Consider the following 26,071-nt stretch of genomic DNA (forward strand, 5'->3'; position numbering starts at 1 on the left):
TATTTTCTCATAAATAACAGAATAATTTAGAATCAAAGAAACAAGAATTTTAAAATTTTGAGTAATTTCATGCAAAGAAAAAACATTCTTACAAATGAACTTCACGTTAAAATAACAGTGACAAATTGAAATTTGATACTGTTTTCTAATTTGTTATTTCTGTTCCTATATTTAGTAAAATAAAGTTCTGCTTACTTTTGCAGATTCCAGCTGACTGGCATGTAGGAACATTTGGACAACAGGTCTAGGAGGGCGTACACTTGTTTTAGTAGGTAACAGCTTCTGACCTCTTCTTGGAAAGAAAGGGCCAGTGCCACCTAGAACAATAGCTGAAATTTTAAAATATATCTATAGGCTAACTATTTTATGTATATATTACATAACAAACAAAAGGGATGATTAAAAGAGAAAAACTGAAAATTAGCAACGCTTGCATACCTGGAGAATTACTTTCTTGAAAACTGGCATGACAGCTGGCAAGTAAAGGAACCAATGTAGATAAACTTTCATTTGGATAAAGTAAGACCATTTCCTGCAGTACTTCTACAAAATAAGGGGGGGAAAAAAAAGGATTAGTTTGAGAAAAAAAAAATTTTGTAACCATATTACATCAGATTAAGAATAGATACAAATATGAAAAAAATAATTTCAATTCCTTTTATGGAACAAATAATACTTTTTATTTTCTCACGTATGAAGCATATAAGACAAATATATTGTAGTTCTCAAAAATTTGACAAATTTTGATGAATCTCCATATTTTATGCCTCCCCACAGTTGAAACACTTTTTTAAAAAAATTATGTCTGCCTGCAAGCATATTAACTCAAAAATGCTTTGAACTACACAAATGGTATGCTCAAGCACTACAGCCTGTTACAGAACAAGGACGTTTCCTAATTTGTTGCTATCTTGTTCTATCCAATGTTATAGCCTTCACTACAATTTATTCAGATCCTTTTCAAAACTATTCATCCATTTGGTTAGGTGATCGTTTTTGTAATTTTCCCTATATTATTGAAAAGGTCATTTTTTAATTGGGAATGTATCATCATACCTAAATATTTGACCCAAGCATTTAATAAGAAACGTTTTTACTGTTTTGTCAATGCCAGGCCTTGCACCATATTTTTTTAATAAAAATTTCATGATTTATAATTTTTCAATTATTTAGTTTCATTGACCCAAAGATCTTCTTTAAGATCTTTCTTTCAAAAAGCAATAGCAAGTCAACAAGTCTTATTGGAGTCTTAGATATGCATCCCAAATTTGTAAATTTCTATCAAATTCAAGTTAAATTCATTTACAGGAATCCTGTCGGTCTCTTCAATGTAATGAAAACAATTACTATAAACAGACAGACCCAGATGAATAAAATTTTGAACACAGTTTTAGCTTCTGTAACTATACCAAATTTTGAATCATATCTTCTGAAGGGCTGTTTGTAAGTCTGTGTATTCACATGCAAGTAAACAAAATAACTTGAAATTGCAATTACTTTGATAAATGAAATTTGATATGTGATCTTGTTTCTAAAAATTGTAGTTCTGCATTAAATTTTGATTTCAGTCTATTGGCAAAAAAGACATCCAAAAATGTACATTTATTTCAATTCACATTATGAAATGAAGCACAAAATACTCATGTGCAGGGGAATGAAAATAAAAATCTGAGTATCTTGACATTCATGATTGTGCTCAGCATCCATTATATTTACGTGGGGTGGGGCAGGTGAGAATATCAAACTTTATTAGACACTGTACAAGAAAATTCGAAGCAATCACTTTTGCTGGTTTATAATACAATTTCTGGAAGCTTTTCAACAGTAGGATATTCAGAGATACTTTTTTTAAGAAAAGCAATATATATCAACTTTTATTCATTTAAAAAAAAATTTCTAAAGGTCAAATATCATAAAATTAGATATAAACAGAAAACTTTTGGACACATTTCAATACTAAATTGTTGCGATACTATTTTAAATTCACACCAACAATTAATAACTTTTTTTAACATGATAACCTTCAATTACTATTTTGTTAACTGCTATATTACTAATATATTAAATAAATATTTTACAAATATTATGATAAAATTACATGATTTCAATAAGATGAGAAAAATTGCCACATTAGCAGGAAAATTTAAAACAGCTAATTGAGTGGATAGCAAAATTTTTATATTTCAAAGCAAAAAATAATAAGAATAATTTTAAAAAATTTTTCAAAACTTTTTATAATTTTATTTCCATTTTTCAATAAATCTGAGCGAGACAAAAAGAACCTCTTAGTGTATCCACCAATAAAAGAGAATAATAAAAGATTTAAAAGCAAAACTCACCTATACATATTTGCCTTAACTCTGGTGGTGTGAAAGAATTGAGCAATGTCAATAATTTTCGCATAATATCTGGTTGATCTTTCCATGAAGCCAACCATTGGTGAAGTTCCAGGGAATCTCTGTTAGCTCTTGCTGTTTTCAAAAGATCTTGCACAATGGCTAGTAAATCCACCATATCAGCAGTCACGTGACATGCTGTAGCTTCGTGGTACATCATATGAAGGGTATAGAAAGCCTGAAAATAAAAAATTTAGCATTATTAGCAACATTTAAAAAGCATATTAAAAAAAAAGATAGCTAATATTTTAAGTTGAAAGTGCAGGGTTTCTTCACATTTTTAAATTTATGTTGCAGTCTTTTAACACATAACAACAAGAGACGGGAATCAAAATGACTCCACTTTGTTCATTAGCTCCGATTATCATGAGGTGTTTTGTCCTTGAATACAATAATCTCCTCAGTATTTTTAAGTTGCTCTTTCAGCAGTACGTTGGCAAAAGTCTAAGCATAAACATGTGCGTATAACCAAATTATTTTTTTTCCCCAAAGTTTTTGTTGTTTTTTATGGAGTCATTGACTTCATGGCTCTGAAACTGCTTTTAATTTGAATAATGCAAAAAGAATAAAGAAATATTCTTAAAATAATACTTTAAAATATTGTATTCTTCATTTTTGTTTGTTAAAATCTCAGTTATTAACATTAGAGTAATTCCGTAATATATAAATGAAGTAAATACTCATTAAAAGATTGTTAGGTTTTTCTTATAACATCTTTACAACATTTAATATTATAACATTTAACCTTTTTAAGATTTTTGATAAATACATGATTTCCAGAATGTATTGCATTTCTAAAATAAATTCCAATGCTGTTTACAAAAGACAAAAAAGAAAAATAACAATGGAATCATTTTGACTACACATGAGGAAATTCATGTTACCAGTTATGAGTTAACCTGAAAATAATAATAATAATAATGTCTTATCCTGATCCTGCTCCTCCTGCTATACAGATTATAAGGTTTTTAATACAAAAAACAGCATTCAATTCCAATAAATATTATAACAAACGTGAGATCAAAATTTCAAGCAAATATATACTGCCACATTGAAAAGAGGCAGTCGACTCTGTATGGCCGAATGGTCATAGCACTGGTCTCTTAATTAACAGATCGTAAGTTCGAATCCCGCTAAAGACAATGCGATTCACAGTCCCTGTAAATATTTAATTCCTTAATTTTATGTTTTCCTTTATTTCATGTTCCAGAAGATTCTGGACGTTTCTTTAGTTTACCAGACAAGAGTTCTGGAACTTCCCTGTTAGTATAAAAGCAGAAGATCTGTCATTCACTGTGTTACGAGTTCAGAGTTCAATTAATAAATTGGTTTAGCTCTACTTCTTGTGTGTGTCAATGAGTTCCACACTAAAGTACCTATGTGACAATATTAGTGATTATTAAAGCCATGAATGAAGAAATTAAAACTTCCCTAATAAAAAGATGCCTTCCTACATAAAAAGTTTAGCATATTATATTTTTTAATTACATTTAATAAAACATGAAAATAAACATTTGTTAGAAAACTAGTCAAGACTTACTTGAAATAGCAAAGGTAATCCATTGTTATAAATGACAAATATTCTGTCATCTGTAGTTTCAACTAGTATACGTAAAACATTAATTAAAGTTGACCAGCATGCTCGAGCATCTAAAACACCAAGATATAGCCTAAGTGTCGTTCGCTTAAAGTGATGAATCTCTCTCAACTCTTGTTCTGATGAGTCAGGATATTTCGTAACAAATAATTTCATCAGTTTGAATAGTTCACTGATAGCCTAAAAATATATATATATATAGACAATAAATATCAAGAAATATTTTAACACTAAACTGAGTTGCAGAAAAATTTATTTTTTAAAATTTTGTATTATTTGCAGGAAACCAAGTTTTCCAATTATAAGAACTTAGAGTTCAATTAGTTTAGCTAAATTATATTACTGTTACATTTTAAATCTACATCAAGACTATTTGAAGGCAATTCATAATTCTGAAATCTGCAGAAGTCAGCAAGGGTGACACTTAAGCTTATAAACATCTCCTCTCAATTTGATATCTAAATCTCTACTCCACACCTGCAAATTGCTTTTTAACCTTTAATAAGTTTGCGCAAACTCTATATGCATGGTAGATACTCAATGGAATTAGGAAGACTATCAAGGCAATTACAAACCAATAAAAGGAAACACAGAATTTTAAGTTATTTTAGATTTTTTTTTCAGTTAAATTAATCAATTTTATTAAAAATAATAAATTTAATGGACCTTGAAATTAGGTTTTATTAATTACATGTATAAATTTAAACCAATTTTGGTTGAAGTAAATTTTACAAAAAAATTTATTTTGTATCAAATAATTGTATAAATTTTGTGTCAAATAATATAGTTAATACAATGTTATATTTTTTTAAAAAAATCCCACCTAACCTTCTGTTCAACACAGACACACAAAAATCTGCAATCTTACTCTGAATAATTATGACAAAATTTAATGCAGTTAGTATTGGAAATTCTATTTTTTCCCCCCATTTTTCTATTTTATTCAGGAAGATCAAGAAATTCAAACCACTCTTAATAATTAAAAAATAATTCTGAAAATGAAACTTACAGCATTATACTGTGTGGTGTATGGTGTAATATTTTTGAAGGCCCACTGAATGTTCTGATGGCTGGCAAGCTGCCTAGTAAAAGGACGTGACTGTTGACAACAAAGACGAAGAAGTCCATAATAGGCTGGCAACATACATCGATTGAAGACTATAACTTCTTGTTCATCATGATCAGCACTAAAAAAATAATAAAGCAAACATATATAATGTACATAACACTTTTAGAAAAGGACCTTGAACAATAAAGGGATTCTAAAACTATTAATATTTTTCTACTGTAATCTAACTATATTCTGAAGACTATGATAATAAGATGAACAATATTATTCAAAAAAGTGAACTTTTTGAGTAAAAAATAAATTCTTTAAAAGTTGCATAAGTATCAAAATTTCACACAATTAAAAAATCATACTGAGGCTTATTCAATCCATGCTAAGATAGCAAAGCGTTACAGTTCATTTTTTTTTTTTTTTTTCAAGTATTGATATGAGAGCAATTTTAAGATTCAAGATGTGAAAAATGATAATAGCTTAATTTGAGCAAACATGTTACCAAAATTCTAAAAAAATATTTAGCTATTTCTTACAATTACTTCAAATAAGATAACATACATAAGTAATGACAGTTACTGCCCTGCTTTTCAATCTATAGCATTTTACCACCTTTTGTTTTTCATGTATGCTCTTTTCAGATTGTGTAATAATAATTATTAAAAGTTAATAGAATGTTTATGGGGCTTAATAAGTTGAATGGTTTATTTATAAAGTTGAAAAACAGAATAAGCCACCTGTATAGTCACTTTGAAGAAAAAAAAACTTTCACGCTCCTTCTCTAATAAATGTTATACCCTCCCAACACCTGCATAAAACTGCGAGTCTGAATAAAATATGGCTTCACATATTTCCACTGGTGTTTTTAACAGCATTTATAATAAATGGCAATTTAATCTTTAGCCTCCCAAATTAATTAAAGTATATCTTTCTGTAATTGATATTAATAACATCAAGATGAAGAAAATTGCAACATAAACATGTCTTGTATTGTTCCTCTATTTCTTTTAGAAAAATAATTAAAAAATGGATTTTCAAATGTAAAAATGGATGTATACTTACAGAATGTAGTTAAAAGCTATGTTTTTAGTCACATGAGGATTCTGAATGATAAGTTTTACATTTTCTGGACAATCAATACAAACATGATACCAAAACAGCAGCAGTGACTGAAAAGAGAGAAAAGTATTTTGTTTATTTCAGATAAGAGATTTATATAAAAAAAATGATATGGCAAAAAACATGTACAAGCATTTTACTAACATAAAAGATGTACTTTAAAATGCAAATTTAAAAAATAATAATAATAATAAGGCTTACTTGTTTATTCATATGAACAGGTATTGCAGGTTCAGATAGTTTAGGTTGAAATAAATTCCAAAGATCAAGAAAATAAGGACTGAACTATAATAAAATAAGAAATGTATTCAAAAATTGGTATAATAAATTAATTGGTATACCATAAAATATATACATATTTAAATAGATTTATAAAATATATAGTCATGTAAGTACTTCTGTAGTTCAAACAAAATTGAAAATAAAATTAATAAATCTTTCACCACATGCATACAGATTTGTTTATTAAAAAGTATAAAAAAATAAATCGTTATAAAAAAAATTCTCATATTAAAAAATGCTTATGTAACACATAACAGTTTTAATATGTACTAACGAAAAAAAAAAAAAAAAGATCAAATAAGTTTGCTCTTCCCTGATAAATAGCATTAATGTCAAATATTAAAGATCTTGTTACAAAATTAGTTTATGAAACAGATCTCTTATTTACAAATAAATCATGCAAATCTTATAAAATTGCATCTATATTACATCACCACTGAAATAAAAGGTGAAACTTTGAAACAAAATCAATTAAGCTTTTTCTTTCAATATGTTTTATTTAATTTCAGAATATATATTTTCAAATTTCAAAAATCTAATAATAAAAATCTCAATTCTAATATTATTGTTGCATAGCATAAAATCTTCTTTTTTTAATTACATCTGCATAAAAAAAGATTTTACATCTACAGAAACATTTTGATAATATTGAATTCATCAAAAAAAAATTTGAAGATGACCGAATTATAGAATTAAAATATGATAATGAGCTATGTAATATTTTATTCTCATTATAATCACATAAAAATTAAAAGTAAAAAAAGATATTTTATTACTTGCCATTAGCTTTTCCGTTTTACTAACTAAACAGTATGTCATAACTGCAAAGTATGAAGTCAGCTTTGTTGTACCATGAACAGCTGGATCTGAAAATATATTTAAAGTTTATAAAATTAACTTTATAAAAGTTGTAAAACAATTTGCAAAGAAAATCTTTAAATTTTGACCACCTTAGATAAATGTTTCAATTCACATGCATTAATATGATAATCCAAATTAAGAAACACAAATTGTACATACATGGCAATAAAACCATAAAGAAAAAATTAAAATTAATTTACACCCTTATATTTTTGAATTCTAATAAAATAAAATTTATTAAAACCAATAGTAAAGACACATAATAATATAAAATATTTCAAAACAGGATATTTATGAAAAAAATTATCAAATTTCAAATAACTTATTAATTGTACTTTTTTACATAAATAACTTGACTAATTTAACTAAAATGAATTATAGATTAATTGCATTAAAATAAAAATAAAATCGCTGAAAAAATAGATTTTTAATCTATATTTATATGTTACAAAAAAAAAAAAAAGGCTAGGAATATTTTGCAAAATTATATGAAATAACTTTAGATAAATACGATTATAATAGAACAATATGAATAAAAATCCTGAATGATAATGAAATTACTACAATTTTATTATTTCTAATCAACTGCATTAAGTCAAATATATAATAATTCGATAAAACAAACTTACCAACATACATCTTTGCACGTTTCAGTAACCGCAACAGAAGATCATATATCTATAAAATGAAGATAATTTTAAGCATGAAACCAAAAGGGAAAAGGTCCTTATAAAGTTTGCACTAACAATACAGTGATAATATTCCAAATTTAAAAAAAAAAAAAAATCCCTCAAGAAATAGAAAAAAACATGGGAATTTTTGTTTTGACATCTTTCCCTATTCAACTACTAGTTTTTTGCACAAATTTCAAAATGGTGCAAAATGCCGGAATAATAAAAAATTATATATTTAACAATAACAGAATAAGAATAAAATTAACCACAATATTAGAATAGCAATAGCACCATCAAAACACCTACTATCTATAACATAATAGAATAATAAAAATATTCATTTAATTAAATAAAATATGAAAAAAAAGTAACAAAAATACCTAAACAATAATACTTTCTACTTACTTTATGCATAACTTCTGTAGCTTCAGGGCTCATCTGAAATATTTAGCAGAAATTTAGGACATATGAATCATTTGATTAACAATTACAGAAAAATACTGATATAAATGAAGAATTAATGTTTATACTGCATCTGCTAAATAATGTTACACAGCATCTCAAAAATATAAGAGAAAAATTAAAAATATTACTTTTTAATTAAATTAACTAAAATAGAAATGTAATACTACAGTTTCTCTGCCTAGTATTTTCACAAATTACATATTAAAAAATCATAAAATTTGTTTAACAATAGCTTTATAGAGAAATAAGATCACTTACAACAATTTCCTTATGTGGCATCAGGACACTTCGGGCAGCACGATAAGCTTGGCGAAAATTATTACTAGGAACTAAGGATACTAAAAGAAGAGCAACCACTAAAGAGGAAAAAAATCTTTTTTAGTGATACTAATTTAGATTTAAAAACTATATTGATGAAAAAAAAATCAAATATCGCATGGTGGATTGTATAATACATAATTAACAATAAACGATAAATTCTTAACTTTTTATTTCACATTTGATAATATTTTTTTTAATTATAATAAAGCATATCAACCTTTAATCTACATAAGTGTAACAAACTCTTGAGAACTATTGCTCTAACAGACAAATTACTCAAAAATAATTCTATACATAGAATAAATTATAGTTTCAAATATAATTGATTTTAAAATAATAAAATCAAGCAGATTAAAAAAAATTAACAAAGCATTCAATAATACCGATTAACAACATAGTTAAATGTTTATATTTATATATATAAATTGCAACAGAAATCATTTCGTGTACTATTTTGGAAATGAAATTAAAATATAGATTAAATATCACAGAAATATTTCTCAACTTACTAGTGTTTATTTATACATTTTCTTTTGAAGATAGAATTCTTTTCTTAAAAAATGTTGAAATACATATTATAAATGACAAAGCTTTTTTTGGAAAATCAATTTCAGTAATGAAATATACTGTTGCAAAATATAGTTTTAAATAATAACTAGATTTAATTTTTCAGCAGAAGCAGTTAAAAAAAAACTAAAAAATAAAAAAACTTTTTTTAAAAAATCAATACATATTAAAAAAAGGTAAAATTTAACTTTCACAACCAAAAATGAACTCACCATTTCGGACACGTTGAACATTATGAGCCATTAGAAATCTTTCAACCCAGCTATCCATACTCTGTAGTACCCAAGTATGAGCTATTTTATTTCGAGGAACTTGAAGAGTCAACCACTCCATACACTGCTGAGGACAATAATCTGCAGCCTAAGATGGGGGGAAAATGGTAAAATATGTAGAACTCATTTCTCGTACCACATAATAAATTTGAAATATAATTCATTCAGAAAAAATTGCAGCATAAACTAATGCTAAGCATAAAACTTTACAGATAAAAAAACAGAATATAAAAGAAATTGAGAGGGGTGAGGGATTGTCCTACATGTAGGCATCAATAAATTTAAAAAAATCTTGTTACCACTTGTTTATAACATCAAATTTTTAATAAATAATAAATTTTTTTTCAGAATACTTGATGGAAAATGGAAATTTCAAAGAATTTTTTAGCCATAACCAATTTAATACTCATGTGATGAATCTACTTAATTTTAATACACTTAATAATTGGCAAAACATCAAAATGGTATAAAATGCAATCTTGTCAGTTTCACTAAATGTATGCAAGTTACAAAAAAGAAAGATTAATCTTCTATTTTAATGTAAAAGGGTTTTTTGTTTTGTTTTTGTTTATTTTAACCATTTACTTTTTAAATTGCCTATCAAGATTAAGAAATCAGTTAATTGTTTTTCATAATTTAAAAATAGAATGTCAACTCTATTACTGAAAAAATAATGGTTGTTTATAATTATACAAAAGAAAAAAAAGAAGAAATATTACAATATACATATATTACCTCCCATATCCTTTGAAGAATTAAATTGGTAAATGGTGGTAGCCCAGGTGGTCCACCAACAAATTCCACAAGCATAGACAGAAGTTTGAAAAATGAAGCATTCAACTAAAAAAATATAACAATAAGTTTATTTAATTAAAAACATTTTGAAAATTTATGATTTTCAACAATATAGCTTAAAATTAATAATATGTCAATAATATGCAGACATACATGGTCAGAAGAAAAATGTCTAACCTCATGCTGTTTAGTAATGGCAGTGAAAATCATATTTACAATCTGAAAAAAAAAGGAAGAAAATTAATGCAAGATATCAAATGATGCTGATCTATTAATGATTTTTTTAATTAAATTTATCTTTAGCCTTATAAAAAATAACAAATTTACCATCACAGCTAGAGCATCATTCCACCGGCATAAACTGAAGATTAGATTGCACGTTTGTCTCAAATTAATACCATCGCGAATTTGTTGATAAAGGAACGGAAAGCCCTAAAACACAAAATACATATTATAATATACTTGCAAATAAAACTGCATCAGCTTTATGCTTAATATAGAATTAATAGTTGCAATTACAGTTTATAATAAGTTAATATATAAAACTGATATTGTTTCTTTTTTAAAATCACATATAATATTCCAAGTTCCATCAACAAAAATATAAATGATATATTTATTTAATAAACAATAAATTTCAAATAATCAAATGAGAAATTTCCATGTATTTTTATAACAGTTATTTATGATTACTATTTACTATTTGTCCTTTAGGTTATAGGTAGAAAGAAAAAATCCAGTTTATTTTCCAAAGCATTGATTTTAGAAAAGAAAAGTGTGTTCTCTCTTTATTCAAAGATCTGTAGTTGATGCCAACCATACACAAATGAATTTATTCTTATCCTCAATAGCAATCAATGCAATATATATTATCTTGCAGACGAAATTCATAAATGGAGGATAAGATACTGAAATAAAAGTATACCATTCTTTTATACAGACAGACAGCATAATATTTATACTATCCTTAAGAAGGGGGGGGGGGGGCCTGCATACAACTTGAAGTGGGTTTGATTACTTTAAACTGAACCTTTTCCAGTACATTTAATAAAAATATTTAAGTTTTAGAAACGAATTATTTATGAACCAAATTCTTGATATAAGTCAAACTAGATAGCCTTAGCAATAAAGAGCGCCTTATGCATTACTTTATAATAGTACAAATTCATTTTATTAAAAAAGTAACAAAATTAAATTATATACAAGATTTTAAATTATAAGAGAGAAAGAATAAGTGGCATATAAACAAACATACTTTCCCCCCTGCAACAGCATTGTAGTCATTATGAGATAATTGCAGTCTTTCTTCATCTCTTGACTTTTCAACCAACAATGCTATGAGAGAAATCATTTTTTCAAGAGAAGCAGGCTTGTATTTATCATCTACAGCAGAAACAACTTCATCATCTTCATCCTCTTCCTCATCAGACAAGACTTCAACCTATAAGAATATTTTGAATTTTTAAAGAAATATGAATGCATTTTCAAATATATCAATTAGCTCTAATAAAATAAAAATTGTCTTACATAATCAGAGGCCTTTTGCCCCAGGTAGAAATTTACAATGGTTGAAATAGCTTCAATAGAAAGTAAGAATTGGCACTCCTCTTCTCCCATTTTAGCAAATTCCAATAAAAAAGCAAAGTATTCAGTTAAATGTTTCAGATGTTGTTTAGCACCATGTTCAATCTGTAAAGAAATCAACAATTCAAAATATAAATCAGCATAACTTATATTAAGAATTTCATTCATAGGAAAACAAAATATTTTCATTTATAATTTAAATATTTTTTACAATTTTGAAAAGGAGCTCATATTTTAAAACCCAAATAAAAAATATTCCATGAATATTTTAATATATTCTAGAATAAGATTTCTGAAACTGAAGTGTCACACAAAAAACTACCAAGATTGTAAAATTTTTAATAAGACCTTTATTAAAACCGAATTTACCATTTTTTTTAATGATTAAAAAAGGGTTCTAAAAATTGCATTGAAATATTCTCAATTACTATTTTAATTTAATTTTTCTTAGTTCTAAAACTAATTTTTCACTTCCCTATTTATTTTCTAGCTAAGTATTGTAATTAAATTTCAGATAGAAATGAGGATGCAGCAGCTTCCCCCTTCCAAATAAGGGGGGGGGGGATCGAGAAGTAAAAGTTTAAGCCCTACCATAACATAGAAAAATGCCTTTATTCTAATGTTTAAAAAAATGAACAGTGTATAAGCTCTAGCACTTATAAACCACAGACAAACCAATGAACAACCAATGCTTGTTTAATTCTAAAATGAATTTTTAATTAAACAATCTACAATCATACAGAAAGAGAAGAGCTAGGTATAAAATCAAAGAAAGCAATTTTTCAATATATTTTAAAATATGAATACTCAGTTCAAAAAATTGAAATTCAAAAACATTAAATATAACCATAGTTCTGAAGATGTTAAAATATTAAGTAAAAATGTTAATTTATCTTTAAAACACACATTAAGCTTTATGAACAATAGCTTTGAAGTTTGCCATTTACATTAATATTGTAGTCATATTCATGTTGATAATTTTTCAGATTAAAATTATAAAAAAATGAAATGTAATTACAAGAGTAAGAAGTTTCCTAATGAACCTTGTCACACAGGAATACTGGCCTATTTGAGACATATCACCATCAGATGAATCATCACTAAAACAGGAAAAATAAATATTTGAAAACAAAGAACACAATATGATTTAAAAAAGTTCAACATTTTAGCAAACACAAAACAAAGTATAAATCATTAATGCATTTTCTGTCAAAATAACATGCTGAAAAGAAAAGTTAAAATGTATATAATGTGACATTGACTTTTAAAAGATGGGAGAACTGTCTCATAAATTATTTATTCCTTTTCTTCATTGAAGCAAAATTTCATGTTTTTGAAACGATTTTAAACTTTCTTGTAAACATTCATGTCCATGAATCTGAGGAATTGTTTTTAGCCAATGCTGATAGCATGAGAAGAGAAAATGTGGGAATGCATTCAACCTCTTTATGTGCCCAAGAAGATAATTTTCCTGAAATATAGCTGAGCCAAAAGTTCTTTTAAGTGAGTGATTTTTATGTGTATAAGAGATTAATATTAGATAATTATTTCTACAGAAATTAGACATCAAGGAAGTCAAAGGCCTGCAGAATTCAGATGTTAGAGTACCAGTGTCATTTAAGTTTAACGTGAAAAAAAAAGTAATTTTAGGGGTTTTTTTAATGAAAATAATTTTTTGTTTCTGTGTAATAGGTTTAACTTTTTAAAGTTTAAATTTTAAAACATACTTCACTATATAATGCCATTACTAAATTATATAAAAATAAATGAAGAATAAAAAAAAAGTTTTTTCCCCCATACCTATCAGAAAACGGTTGAAGATACATTGCAGAATGAAGAGGCTTTAGTTGAGTTATCACATGAATACATAATCTCTGGAAGAGCTGTAAAAAGAAAATAAAATGAAATTAATTTCAAGCAAAGTATTTCTGAAGTTAAAAGAAAAAATAAATCTAACTAGAAAATTATACAAATATTCTGAAGAAGAAAATTATGAACATATGAAAAATTATGAATTCTTAATATAAAAATGTATCAACACACTACCATTAAACTACTTTGAAAATTAATTATCTCAAATCAATATTTCACCAATCAGAAGTATCACAGCAAAGATACAACTCTTGAAGATTGAAGCATCGTGTGAACATCTTAACTACTTTTATTATTAGGAGAAAGTCACTGTCAAAAATTGACACTACTTCGACAACAATTGTCAATTTTTTAAAAATAACTTTGTTATCAGCCTTACTTTGTTAGTTTAACAGTAAGAAACAGAAAATAAACAAGCTACTTATGAACTTCATATATATAAATATTCATGGAAAGAAACAAATCAAATAGTTATTGTGGAACTTCATATGACAGAAAAGAATTGACTCTACCATTTATTACTGCTGTCAATACTAATTTTATACTGATTAAAAATTATTCTGGCTTGTTATATGCAATACCTTTTTTTTTTGTTGTTGTTGTTATATTTTAGGAATAATCATTTTCCAGAACCGTTTCTGCTAAAACTATTTTTGTTGCTAGAAATCACAATATGAAAATACCTTCTAATGTTTCACAATGTAAAAATTAAAATGTTTTTATAAGAAAAACTTTTAACTAATGTGAAAATATGATAAATATAATTCCAATACATTAATTCAGAAAATCTTAAAATAAAATAAATAACAATAAATGACAAATATTTCTTTCATAGTCTAAAATATTTTTCAGTAGCTTACATAAATATTGTAATAATTTACTCACTTGTCGAACAATTTGATTTGGACATTTTATTAATATTTGCACAGGCCACCAATTATTTTCAGCCATGTGATCTAAAAACCACTAAAAGAAAGAAAAAAGGAAAACATTTAGAATTTTCTAGATCAATGCTCAATTCCATTTATTATATATAATTACACATATAGAAGAAAAATGTAAATTCTGGAAAATAAAATAGAAATAAAACAAACGCTTACTTCACATGCTGGTTGACTAGCATTAAACTGTTTTGTTAACAGTTCGATCCACTGAGCAATAGTTGGCTATATTGGAGAAAAATAAAAATCATTAAAAATGGGCTTCATAGCCTTCAGTATAAAATTCTTAAAGCAAAAATAAATGAATTTTTTTATTGTATACAATATATATATATAAATTGTATTTTCAATTCATACTATAACTAACTGAAAAATGCAAATTCATTATGAAAATTAATGTGTTCAACATTGTTCTAGAAAATATAAATAAAAGTAAAACAGGCTTTTTATATTAAAAAACATAAATGTATGCATTTTTAAAAATAAAAACCGAGTTTTTTTAATGCTACAATTTAATTGAATTTTTCTCTATTAAATGAACTTAAGTTACTGAAGATCATTTTATATTCTAGTTCTATCAAGCATCAACAAATATTCTGCAAAAAAAAATTTAGAATCAAATAAATAATAAAACATACCTTTTCTTTAGCATGAATTAATGTTTCCAAAACAAATGAAGTACCAAGTTTTGCTGATAATAGTATAATATCATTGTGTCCAGATAAAGTTTGAGGTATATAACTACAAATTTGCCACATGAAGCTAGTTAAAAAAAGAAAGAATACATTATTAATAATGTTAGTAAGAAAAGTAGCTAGGTAATTCTAAAAGATAAAGAGAAAACCGCTTACTCAAAATAAGTATGTTCAAACAAACTCTTATCCTGGAGGAATTGCATGTTATCTTGCCAAATCCACTATTAACAAACAAACAATAAATTAATTAAAACAAAATTAAAGAAAATGTATATGCATAATATAATTTGTACACAAAATAGAATCTCCAAAACTGAAAATTAATTCTTCAATTTTTTAAAGAAGTTTTGAATTATAATTTATAAAGTTTAACTGAAATCACCCTTTATATTTAGATATTTAATATAAGTAAGAAATAAACAAATTTTGTAATTTCAAAATAAGGTTGTTTTTTTACATTGGATAAATAAAATGAAATACTTTTAATATTACCTCCGCTAATTCAGGAGAAAGCTCAATTTGAGGAGAATGGTCTTCACTGTTTACTAATGAATTTTCTTTTATACTTGCAGATTGTTCGACATTGGAATCCTTGGGACTCATTCTTTCATAAAAAAGCATGTAGGCACTATTTGTCTAATTTAAACAGAACAACACATTTTTTAGAAAATGAAATAAGAAATTCACAAGGAATAAAGTGAAGCAATATTACAACAAATGTCACAAATAAACAAGAATGGATATGTGTACAAAATGTGTAGAATTCTACACAAGTAAATAGAAACAAATTCTTAATGAAATATAGTATACATATCTAAAATTTAAAAAAAAATCTAATACAGACATTATTATTGTACTGTTTTAATCAGGTTAATTTTGAGAGAATGAATTAGTATTTACAAATAATGGGTTCAATATTTAAAAAAAAAGATGCATTTTAAGTAGCATATAAAAGCATAAATATACACTAAAACATCAATGCTAGTCAAGTTAAAAACCTACCTTCTCAAATGAAAAATCCATAAACTTATCAGTGACAGAATCATAAGTTTTACTCTAAAACAAACAAACGAAAATATAAGAGATCCATTCATAGCAACTAATAACTTAAAAAATTAAAATAATAATAAATTATTTATTACTGTCATTTCTCCTCCAAAACATTCTCCAGCAATATGTGTTGGATCAAATAATTTCACTTCAGAATCATTAAATAAATACCTGAAAATTGGAGGAAAAATACATTATATTACTTAAACTCTAAAAAAACATAAAAATGCAACTCAAGAAATTAATATCGAAAGAAATATCTAAAGAAATCTTTCAAAAAATGACTAAAAGCCAAAATTTCTTAAAATCCATTTTATTGTAATCATTGATTACAATAATACAAATTCTGAATTATTATCCATTTTAGATAAAGGAAAAGTTTTCAAAGACAAAAATTACCCTTCAGACAAGTATAATATCATTTATCTCCCCTCTCCTACTGCTGATTCTAATGCTATATCACAAAAATAACCAGCTAAAATCATTCTAAAATGCTAAACAAATTTTAAAGTTATGCACAAAATTAAAAAATGCTTATGAGATTTCAAAGAAATACACAACATTTTTAGTCAATTTAAATAAAAATTATTCATTAATTATTTATAGCAGCAATTTAAATAGAATTTGAAATCAAATATTATAAATAAAGATCTTAAATAAATAATAATAGGATAAATATATATAGAAAAACAAATCACCATTTGTCTTTCCCAGGTTGATTTCGCTCCCGAATAAAACTATAGTAATGCCCCCCTTCAGCATTTCCAGTATGAACAGTAACACCAATAAGCTCATATTCATAACATTCATCATCAGATTCAGTACCACTATTTTCTTCTTTGTCTACAATGGGAAAGAAAACAAATAATCAATGTAAATATTAGCATAAACATTTATGTATGATATTTATATAATCCATTTAAATAATTGGGGGAAAAAGCACAAGTTGTGTTTGCATTGGGATAATAAGGTGCAACATAAACTTTGAAACATAAAAAATATATATTTAATTCATAACTTACCAATGTGTTGTTGTGGAATAAGATTCTTTTCCATATAATTTGACATGTCAAGTTGAAATGGGAATGAGAAATGTGTATTAACCTTTTCTTTTGTGTTTGTGACAAAACTGAATGTATAACGCATCATATTAAAACATAAAATCTTCGGTAACTTTTTTAAACATGCCCTGGAAAAAAAATGAAAAAGAAATTAGAAACACAGTACAAACTATCTACTTTTCATTATTTCAAATATAGGCTTATTAAAACATTGAATAAACTTAATATCTAATACTAAGAAATATATTCATAAATTTCAAACATCAGTAGACTTTCAAATTCTCGACAGTATTTTTATGCAAGGACTATTAATCTATTAAAAGAAAAACTTACAAATAAAAAAAGTATTACATTAAAAAAAACAATTTGAAAGTATCAATAAAAATATTTCAAAATTTTAAGAGTACTACTCCTATATGATTTATTGGTATAACAAAGTAGCTAGTCTTTGATTTGCCATCATCAAAATGCAAAGGAAGTGGCAATTAAAACTGAATTTATCTTAAAAATGCTTAGTAAAACTAAAAAATAAATAAATTTGTGCATATTACTATAAGAAGGAAAATAATAAATTTCATTAATTTAAGAAAATCTAGAGAATACAATAATAATAATGTTAATATAATACCTGGACTACAACAATAGTAAATAGTTTAATGCATCTAGCCTAACAAACTAGCATGAAAAAATTTATTATATATTATTTATTATAAATGTATTATATATTGTTTCCCCCATATTCTGTAAATAAAGAAAATACATTAAGCTAACTTTTTAATGAAGAATGCTATTTTTTGAAGTTGTACTACTGATTACTGAATAAAAAATTATAAATTATTATTGAAATAAAAAGATAGTTATGTAATATTCCCAAACTTCTGAATCAAATTAACATGATCATAGTTGAGCTAAAACAAAATTTATTACAATTAAAAAATATCTTTACTCATCACTAAATTTTATTTAAATTCAATTTATTATTTTATTAAAATGATTTTTTTTAAAAATATTACCTTTTTTCAGCTCTAACTTTTTTCCCACACTGTGAGCATGTGTACATGTTATCACCTTCAAGTGTATCCTTAACAGTTATTTCATCAATAGAATCCTAAATAATAAAGAAAAGAATTAGTCAATCAATGAAAATTCCTATTATTAACATAACTTTTTTTAATTTGTTGAAAGTAAAGAAAAATAACTTACAAATAAATTTCTCATATCAGCCACTTGACAACGTAAAGTGTAAAACTCTTCTAATGTTCGACTTATGTGGGGACAGTCCTGAAAAGATTTCTTAATTGAATGCAGGTAAAACTTCACAATTTAGTTAATGAAAAGCCAATTAATATTACAAATTACTTGATCATTTATAAAAGAAGTTAAATAACACATATTAAGTTATAAGTAGAAGAATGCATCAAGCTTCAAAAGCAAATTTTTTTTAAAAAATCAAATCATAAGTGTAAACACAGAGATAATGCAAACATATGTGAAAAGTGAAACTATAACAAAAATTTAAGATGGAAATCAAGTTTTATTGTATAAAAACTGTCATCCAACTATAAGAGATAGCGATATAAAAAAAATAGCTGAATTATACACACTGATTTCAATGTCTTTTTTAAATGCATACAAATGTTTCTAACGATTTTTGTTAATTTTTTTAATTAGTATTTAGGAGAAAATCTTATTTAAAAATTGAGTGTTCAGAAAATGCAATGATTATTAAATCCCTTGTAACCTGCTGTAATATAATTAAAAGTAATTTTTGCCTATCAAATTATCTAAAAGGCTTTTATAATAAAACATTTGAAACATTCATTATGCCAGAATTAAAAATAAATTTACAAACATTCATGTAAACTTAGACATGAAAAATCTGCTAAATTATAATGCTATATTATATATTTTAACTTTTAAAAGAAAATAATTTTTAAAAAGATAAATCACATAACAAATCAACAAATAACTTAATTATTAAGTTTTTCAGAAATATAAGCAGTTAAGTATATTAAAAATACTAAATTGCATACTTTTTTTTAAAATTATTGCTGTGAATTTAAATAAAGTTATAAAAAATACATTTGCATTAAAAAATGAAAAAAGATGGGAATTTCATATAAAAGAAAAAACAAGCAATACTTACTAATGACACTACATTGTTTGATACAACACCACAAAATAATGTTTTCACCATTTCTTTCTATATAAATAAGAAAGAAACTCAGAATTAAAAATGCAAAAAATTTTAAATAGCTAAAATTTAATATAATAGGAGCATTTTAAATGAGATTAAAGAGCTTATTCCAGATAATTCATAATCTACAAATAATATTCCCTTTTCAACTTTTGAATATGCAACAACAAAAATAAAGCAAATGTATATCAGATTTAATGTGCATGATACATACTAAACATGTAAAGAATAATAAAACACGATAATACATACTAATTCGGGGGACATCTCCTCTAATTTACTGATAAGATTAGTGAAAAATTCAGCCATATCTTTTTGTTCTCCTGTATTCAATAATTGATGATCCATAGTATAAACTTTACAGAAACCACGAGGATTGTATGCTTTTCTTTCACTTTCCTAAAATAACAGAATATCTTTTAATATTAATTTCATGATATGCACTACTTGCAAACAAAATTTAATGTAGAAAATCAATGCAATCTGATAATTACCAATAAATAAGCAAACATCCGCTGGAGTTCCTTTAAAGTACTTTCATGTTTGCCATTTTCACCAATCTGCAAGACAAATTTTAAAAAATAATTTATAAAAGCCCATTACCATACATATATTGATAAGATTTGTAATAGCATTATTACATAAGCAATCCTTTCATACCAATTAATATCTTCTAAAAATATATTTTTTAGGAATTTGTTCAATGGTGAAATAACTTAAAATAGGATGAAACAGGCAATTTCTACACATTTATCATATATAGTAAAGCTTAAAAGTCAAAAAGTTACTGACTGAAAATTACTTGATTTTAAAATATAAAATAAACAAATAAAAAGTCCAAGATGATAAGAATAGTAAATAGAAGATTTTATTACAAAATAAAATTCTATATTAGTATAGATATAAAATGAAAAGAAATTCAAAGCAAAGGACAAGAAAAATAAGTTTATGGTCATTTATGTTATGTTATTTTAATGTATCATATATTGTATAATCAGGCAATCTGTAATATATTTAAAAATAAATAACAAAGAAGAAATTAAAAATTATTCTGGTTATAAAGAAAGAAAATAAAAAAATGATAATTATCAGGAAATGCTAATAATAAATATAACAAAAAAATTTACCTTTGCAGACAAAATAGTAGCTCTTGCCTGAGGAAGCATATATAAATGTTGAATGCAAGATGCCAGGTAGCAAGTAGCACCTAAATTTGTTAAACCTACATAACCACATTCAGCTCGACCATCTTCATGTGGCCAATAGTCCCAAGGATAAGGATTGTGAGAATCTGCAAAAAGTTTTTTAAATAATAATTTTCATTTTGGTCTATTTTCAGCTTAATTAATTTATAGAAATGATTAGTAATTTACTAATCAATGCTGCTTATTACATATTAAATCTTCAGTTCCTTATTATATTTTTTTAAAAAATGAGAAATGAAAAGAATTTATAAATGAGAAAAATTGTCTATTTGCTACAGACAATTATTAAAATCCTTTTGCTTTCTTTTTTGACAGCTATTTCATTATAATAATAGTTAAAAATGTTTTAAAATATATCAATATAAGTTGATTTTTAATAATTTGTCTAATTATAATTAAAGTAATGAAACATAAGTACAATTTTAAACCATTAACCATAGAAAAAAACCCAACTATTTTAAAATTCTATTTAAGAATAAAAAAATAAACCCAAGGATGCCAATAAAAATGAATGCACTTAAAAAAAATCCTTTGAAATATTTTCCAAAAAATGGCAAAATATTTTTTAAATTTTAATAAATTGTAAAAGTTTTAACAATTTATTTTCTAACATAGAAAAAAGAAATTCATTGGATTTGTTTGGATTTAAAATTGATATTGTTCATTTTTTATAGTGAAATAATATATTTCCTATAAGCAGATTATTTACATAATAATAATAATAATAATAATAATGTGCTTATAGAAACATTAAATTCACTTTTTGATTTAAAATCAAGTATTATACTACAGTAACAGATTTCACAACAATTTTTTAAAACTCTTTCATGCATAAAAAATTGAAAACAAATTACAAGATATTTGCAAATATTTAATTAAATAAATGCTTACATTTATTAAACATTACATTTTATTAAACATTTCGTTTTTAATAAAATATAATGGGAAAAAATTGTGATTCTCAAAAACTGAGAGAACGTAAAATCATAAACAAACCTGGCGTATGTTGTAAAAGAAGCTTTTCATGAAGAACTTGATAATTTTCGAATGATCCTTTAAGCATTTCAACTAATAAATCATAAGCTGCAGAACGGACAGAAGGAGATTTACATTTTGGTAAATGTCTTTGCTTCGGATTCGGAAGAGCAAACAAAGCATCGAAGATGTGAAGAACCAAATCCTTTAAGACAAAAAATAAGTTATTATTTATCTCAAAGCTAATATAAAAATTAAACATGTGAACAGAAATTGTAAGAGATAACATGATAAAATTGATTAAGGTTTAAAAAACAATAATTATTTTCAACTTACTTTTCCTTCAGAAGAGCATTTGAAAGATGGATTATGCTTCATGACAACTGTCATCAAATTAATTAAACCTCTTAACCCATCATCTTCAATAGTATTGTGTCTCGTTTCCCGATAATCACGATCTGTAATGGATTCTGCAAGGTACCTTGCTAAGCCTTCTAAATCTAGTGCAGATTTCTGAAAAGTAAAAGAAAATAAATAAATAAATAAATAACATGAACATACAATGCCGATTCCTTCAACTATTTAAATAAAACAAGGAAAGAGGATTTTTGCATGATCATAAGCATTAAATAAAAGCATTATCTATTTAGATATTCTATCAGATAAGAATTTATAACTTTATGAAATACAATGGAAAATAGTATTGATGAATATTAGAGCTCATTTTGATTCTTTAGTAAAGGACAGTGTTTGATTCTTTATTATTTCCAATTAAAGCTAAAAGAAAATGAAAAACTGTGCATCCTTACTTAGGCTTTAACTATAAAGAACTTCCAATTTGCAGAAGTGTAACAAGCCAGCTCACCAAAAAAGAAAGACAAAACACATACCCCAAGTACAAATTTATGCCAGACATCAAAAGAGAAGGAAAGCATATGCTGTGAAACTGAGCATGCAATGCACACAAAAGGAAACAATTTGTATGAATGTAAAACTTAATTTCCAATACAACTTGCACCCCCACCCCCAGCAAATAAAGGTGGGAAACATCACATCAGGTAAGCACCCTGATTGCCATCCTTGAGTTATCTTGCAGAATTATATCATTATATGAAATTGGTTTCCGAGACTGGAAATTCAAATTTGTCATGGCAGTTATATGTTAAAGCCCAGAATTACAATAGAATAATCATACCATAATAATTGGAAAAACCAAAAGCACAACAGAATCACCTAAAATACTGATAATAAAATTAGAGGGGAAAAAAAAAAGAGTAAAATTGCTTTTAACTTTTATCTCTGCAATGAAACAATTACTGTTATAAATTAGGATTGCATATATTAAATGCCATTAACATAATGTGCACAATTAATAGGAATATAAAAATTGCTCAAAGAATCGCACAAATATACAAACAAGAGCCTTCCACAAATAATTATTTCCGATGTATAAAGGAATTTATATTTCAGCAGGAATAAACTCCATGCAAGTTTGGTTAAAAAAACTTTAAAGTATCAGTTCAGTGTTGGAATACCTTCAGTATATTCAGTTCTTAAACCATGTGGAAACATAAATAAATTTTCAAAGGAAAGCATCATAAGCCAAAACAACCTAATAATGAATGGAAATTTTTAAAAAATAGATAATTTACTTTTAGAATAATATAGAAGAATCTACAAAGAATCACATTACAATCATAGGTTAGATTAAAGCTTCCCCAACTGAACACTAATTTAGTAAGAAAATTTGCAAATCTCAGTTTTTAGTACTTTTCTTCTTTATAACTATTGTTTTAATAACAGTATCAGAAAGAAATTTATTTCTGTTAGTAACCTTCTCCTAACCAACAGTTTTCAGCACTCTATAATATATTAGTTTCTGATACGGCACCCTTTAAAATTTCATGTTATACTGATTTTTTCAACACGAGTTATAATAGTGATTAATAACAACAACCACTCCTAAGCCAATCTCCTTTCAAAATACAAAACCTTGCTTGCATTTAACAAAGAAAAATCAGAAATTCTACAGCACTAAAAAAAAGATATCAATTATCATCAACTTGGAATGTACTTTGTGGCTTTATCCGAAATATTCATCATTAAATATATCAAAATCCAATAAATAAACTTCTCATTTCTTTTAGATAATTCTAGATTAAATGATTAAAAAGCAATTAAGGGCAAATTTGCTACAACATATAATATTATCATCATATCATACTTACATCATTAATGTTTTCTTGTAGAGCATTTTCATCAAGGCTATCAACAAGTCTGCAAACTAACCAAAAATAATCTTTACAACCAGGACCATAAGGTTCTTTATCTTCTTCCTGAAATAAATTTATGCAACAATACATTAATTACATAAATAAAAAAAATATTCAAGAAAATTCTGTTTTACAAAAAAAAAAAAAGATGTTTACTAAAAAAAAAAAAAGTAACTTACATCTGGTCGCGGTTGTCTCATATTTTGGGCTACAGATAAAAAACTTAACAAGCTACTTAATAAAGGGGCAACAAATTGATAACCAGTATCACCATCTGTATTAGAGCCTAAACACAGTCTGTAAAATCCAGTACAAGCTTCTCTTCTCAAAGAAGGCTAGAAAGAAAAAAAGAGTTCATCAATACAAATTATTTGAAAACAGGAAGATCACAAAAAAAACCATGCCATATAAACTACATTATGATAATGACTATAAATTCCCTGGAAACTTTTAACCTCTTATAGAATTAAGATATGAAAGGATAATTTAAGATATGCCACACCATACAGTCAAGTTTTCATACAGAAAAAGGATTTTACTTTTGTAAAATCCTTTTTCATGCAATTTATTTTATAAGATTTTTTTTATATGACATATGAATTCCAACAGAAAAAAACATAGAAATAAAATAATCAATACCAAAAAATTAAATCAACTTTTATAATTAACAGTTAAAAATTAACAACAAAGATTTGAGAATTTTTTCAGTATTTCTTAAAATTAACAAACTGCCAACTTATTTGAATGGATACATTATTTCTGAAATGTTGATAGTGAAGTAAAAGCATAGCAATAAAAAAAATTTTGTATTTGATTTTATATATGCAGCAACAAAAGATTCGACAAGACTTGGTTGCGCTAACTTGCCATATTTAGTAATTTTATTTGCAATTTTAAAAAAACTAAGAACTAAAGCATGGCAGTTTCATAGTTTTAATTTCATAGCAATTTACCAAGTTTTATAATTATAACCATAGTTGATAAAGCAGGCAAGAAAATAACAATCAAGGCAATTTCCTCTACATAAACAAAATCACAATAAAAGTACCTGAGTAATACTATGCATGGTGGAAAAAGTTGTTGTTTTCCAGAAATGAAGGAGATCTAAAAGGTCTGCTAAAAGTTGATGCTCAATAATGACTAAATAAACCAACAGTTCAAGAAAAAAATAAAGCACCAAGTAATATATGTGTTTTGATTGTTTAATATAAATAATGATTAAATATAAAACACAGATTCCGTGAGGGAGAAAAAAAAATCTTTTCAACTAAGAAAATTTAATTGAAATAAGAAAAACATACCTCTGGGTCATCAAGTACTAGTCTCTTTAATAATATATCCAATTCAGAATATTGAAATAAATGAGCACGGACTTGCGGTTCAGAAAATGCCCAAGATACTAATAATGTCATGGCACATGAGACAATTTGAGCTCGACCCCAAAAGCCTGTTTTGTATTGGTTTGGGTCACAAGGAGATGCAGCTTCAGACAACAAAGTAAGAATTGCTTTCAACACAGATTCTGTGTCACTCATAATTTTCAGCATAACCTGCAAATACAAGTAAGTCATTATGTAAGTTTTTTTATAAAAAAATAATAACATAAAATGTTTATTAAGAATAACAGTTCTTTCTATATGAATAATGAAATACAAAACCAATTCTACAAATTAATATAGTAAATTAATAAAATATATAACAAATAAAAGTAGTAAATTACTAAAACATGCTTAAAAAATATGTTATTAAGCATTTATCAAAAGAACAATTCCTTTAACTTTTCCAAAATAAGTAATGAAAATTTTATTT

The 26,071-nt window shown here is 25.5% G+C and overlaps 1 protein-coding gene across 5 annotated transcripts in view; it reads right to left on the bottom strand.

Moving 5' to 3' along the window:
• Nucleotides 1-26,071, bottom strand: part of LOC129985310 (ubiquitin carboxyl-terminal hydrolase 34-like) — a 68,597-nt gene that overhangs the window by 8,983 nt on the left and 33,543 nt on the right. For 2 of the 5 annotated variants that reach the window (XM_056095291.1, XM_056095292.1), the window contains exons 31-69: nucleotides 25,564-25,812; nucleotides 24,442-24,597; nucleotides 24,218-24,325; nucleotides 22,326-22,502; nucleotides 22,011-22,194; nucleotides 20,937-21,100; nucleotides 20,304-20,369; nucleotides 20,062-20,208; nucleotides 19,759-19,815; nucleotides 18,816-18,893; nucleotides 18,626-18,720; nucleotides 17,574-17,740; nucleotides 17,250-17,394; nucleotides 16,644-16,722; nucleotides 16,504-16,557; nucleotides 15,994-16,137; nucleotides 15,658-15,722; nucleotides 15,445-15,568; nucleotides 14,966-15,031; nucleotides 14,751-14,831; nucleotides 13,794-13,876; nucleotides 13,012-13,093; nucleotides 11,937-12,098; nucleotides 11,665-11,850; nucleotides 10,737-10,841; nucleotides 10,563-10,628; nucleotides 10,350-10,454; nucleotides 9,555-9,702; nucleotides 8,713-8,810; nucleotides 8,395-8,427; nucleotides 7,945-7,993; nucleotides 7,235-7,320; nucleotides 6,374-6,457; nucleotides 6,116-6,222; nucleotides 5,003-5,180; nucleotides 3,937-4,173; nucleotides 2,340-2,574; nucleotides 439-543; nucleotides 196-329 (exon numbers count right to left, since the gene is read on the bottom strand). In XM_056095291.1, the coding sequence (XP_055951266.1) occupies nucleotides 196-329; nucleotides 439-543; nucleotides 2,340-2,574; nucleotides 3,937-4,173; nucleotides 5,003-5,180; nucleotides 6,116-6,222; nucleotides 6,374-6,457; nucleotides 7,235-7,320; nucleotides 7,945-7,993; nucleotides 8,395-8,427; nucleotides 8,713-8,810; nucleotides 9,555-9,702; nucleotides 10,350-10,454; nucleotides 10,563-10,628; nucleotides 10,737-10,841; nucleotides 11,665-11,850; nucleotides 11,937-12,098; nucleotides 13,012-13,093; nucleotides 13,794-13,876; nucleotides 14,751-14,831; nucleotides 14,966-15,031; nucleotides 15,445-15,568; nucleotides 15,658-15,722; nucleotides 15,994-16,137; nucleotides 16,504-16,557; nucleotides 16,644-16,722; nucleotides 17,250-17,394; nucleotides 17,574-17,740; nucleotides 18,626-18,720; nucleotides 18,816-18,893; nucleotides 19,759-19,815; nucleotides 20,062-20,208; nucleotides 20,304-20,369; nucleotides 20,937-21,100; nucleotides 22,011-22,194; nucleotides 22,326-22,502; nucleotides 24,218-24,325; nucleotides 24,442-24,597; nucleotides 25,564-25,812 (4,689 nt within the window). The remainder of the gene's footprint in view (nucleotides 1-195; nucleotides 330-438; nucleotides 544-2,339; nucleotides 2,575-3,936; nucleotides 4,174-5,002; nucleotides 5,181-6,115; nucleotides 6,223-6,373; nucleotides 6,458-7,234; nucleotides 7,321-7,944; nucleotides 7,994-8,394; nucleotides 8,428-8,712; nucleotides 8,811-9,554; nucleotides 9,703-10,349; nucleotides 10,455-10,562; nucleotides 10,629-10,736; nucleotides 10,842-11,664; nucleotides 11,851-11,936; nucleotides 12,099-13,011; nucleotides 13,094-13,793; nucleotides 13,877-14,750; nucleotides 14,832-14,965; nucleotides 15,032-15,444; nucleotides 15,569-15,657; nucleotides 15,723-15,993; nucleotides 16,138-16,503; nucleotides 16,558-16,643; nucleotides 16,723-17,249; nucleotides 17,395-17,573; nucleotides 17,741-18,625; nucleotides 18,721-18,815; nucleotides 18,894-19,758; nucleotides 19,816-20,061; nucleotides 20,209-20,303; nucleotides 20,370-20,936; nucleotides 21,101-22,010; nucleotides 22,195-22,325; nucleotides 22,503-24,217; nucleotides 24,326-24,441; nucleotides 24,598-25,563; nucleotides 25,813-26,071) is intronic. The other 3 variants (XM_056095295.1, XM_056095294.1, XM_056095293.1) reach the window with 3 other exon arrangements.

The sequence above is a fragment of the Argiope bruennichi genome, chromosome 9, assembly GCF_947563725.1.
Source record: "Argiope bruennichi chromosome 9, qqArgBrue1.1, whole genome shotgun sequence".
NCBI classification, from domain to species: Eukaryota; Metazoa; Arthropoda; class Arachnida; order Araneae; family Araneidae; genus Argiope; species Argiope bruennichi.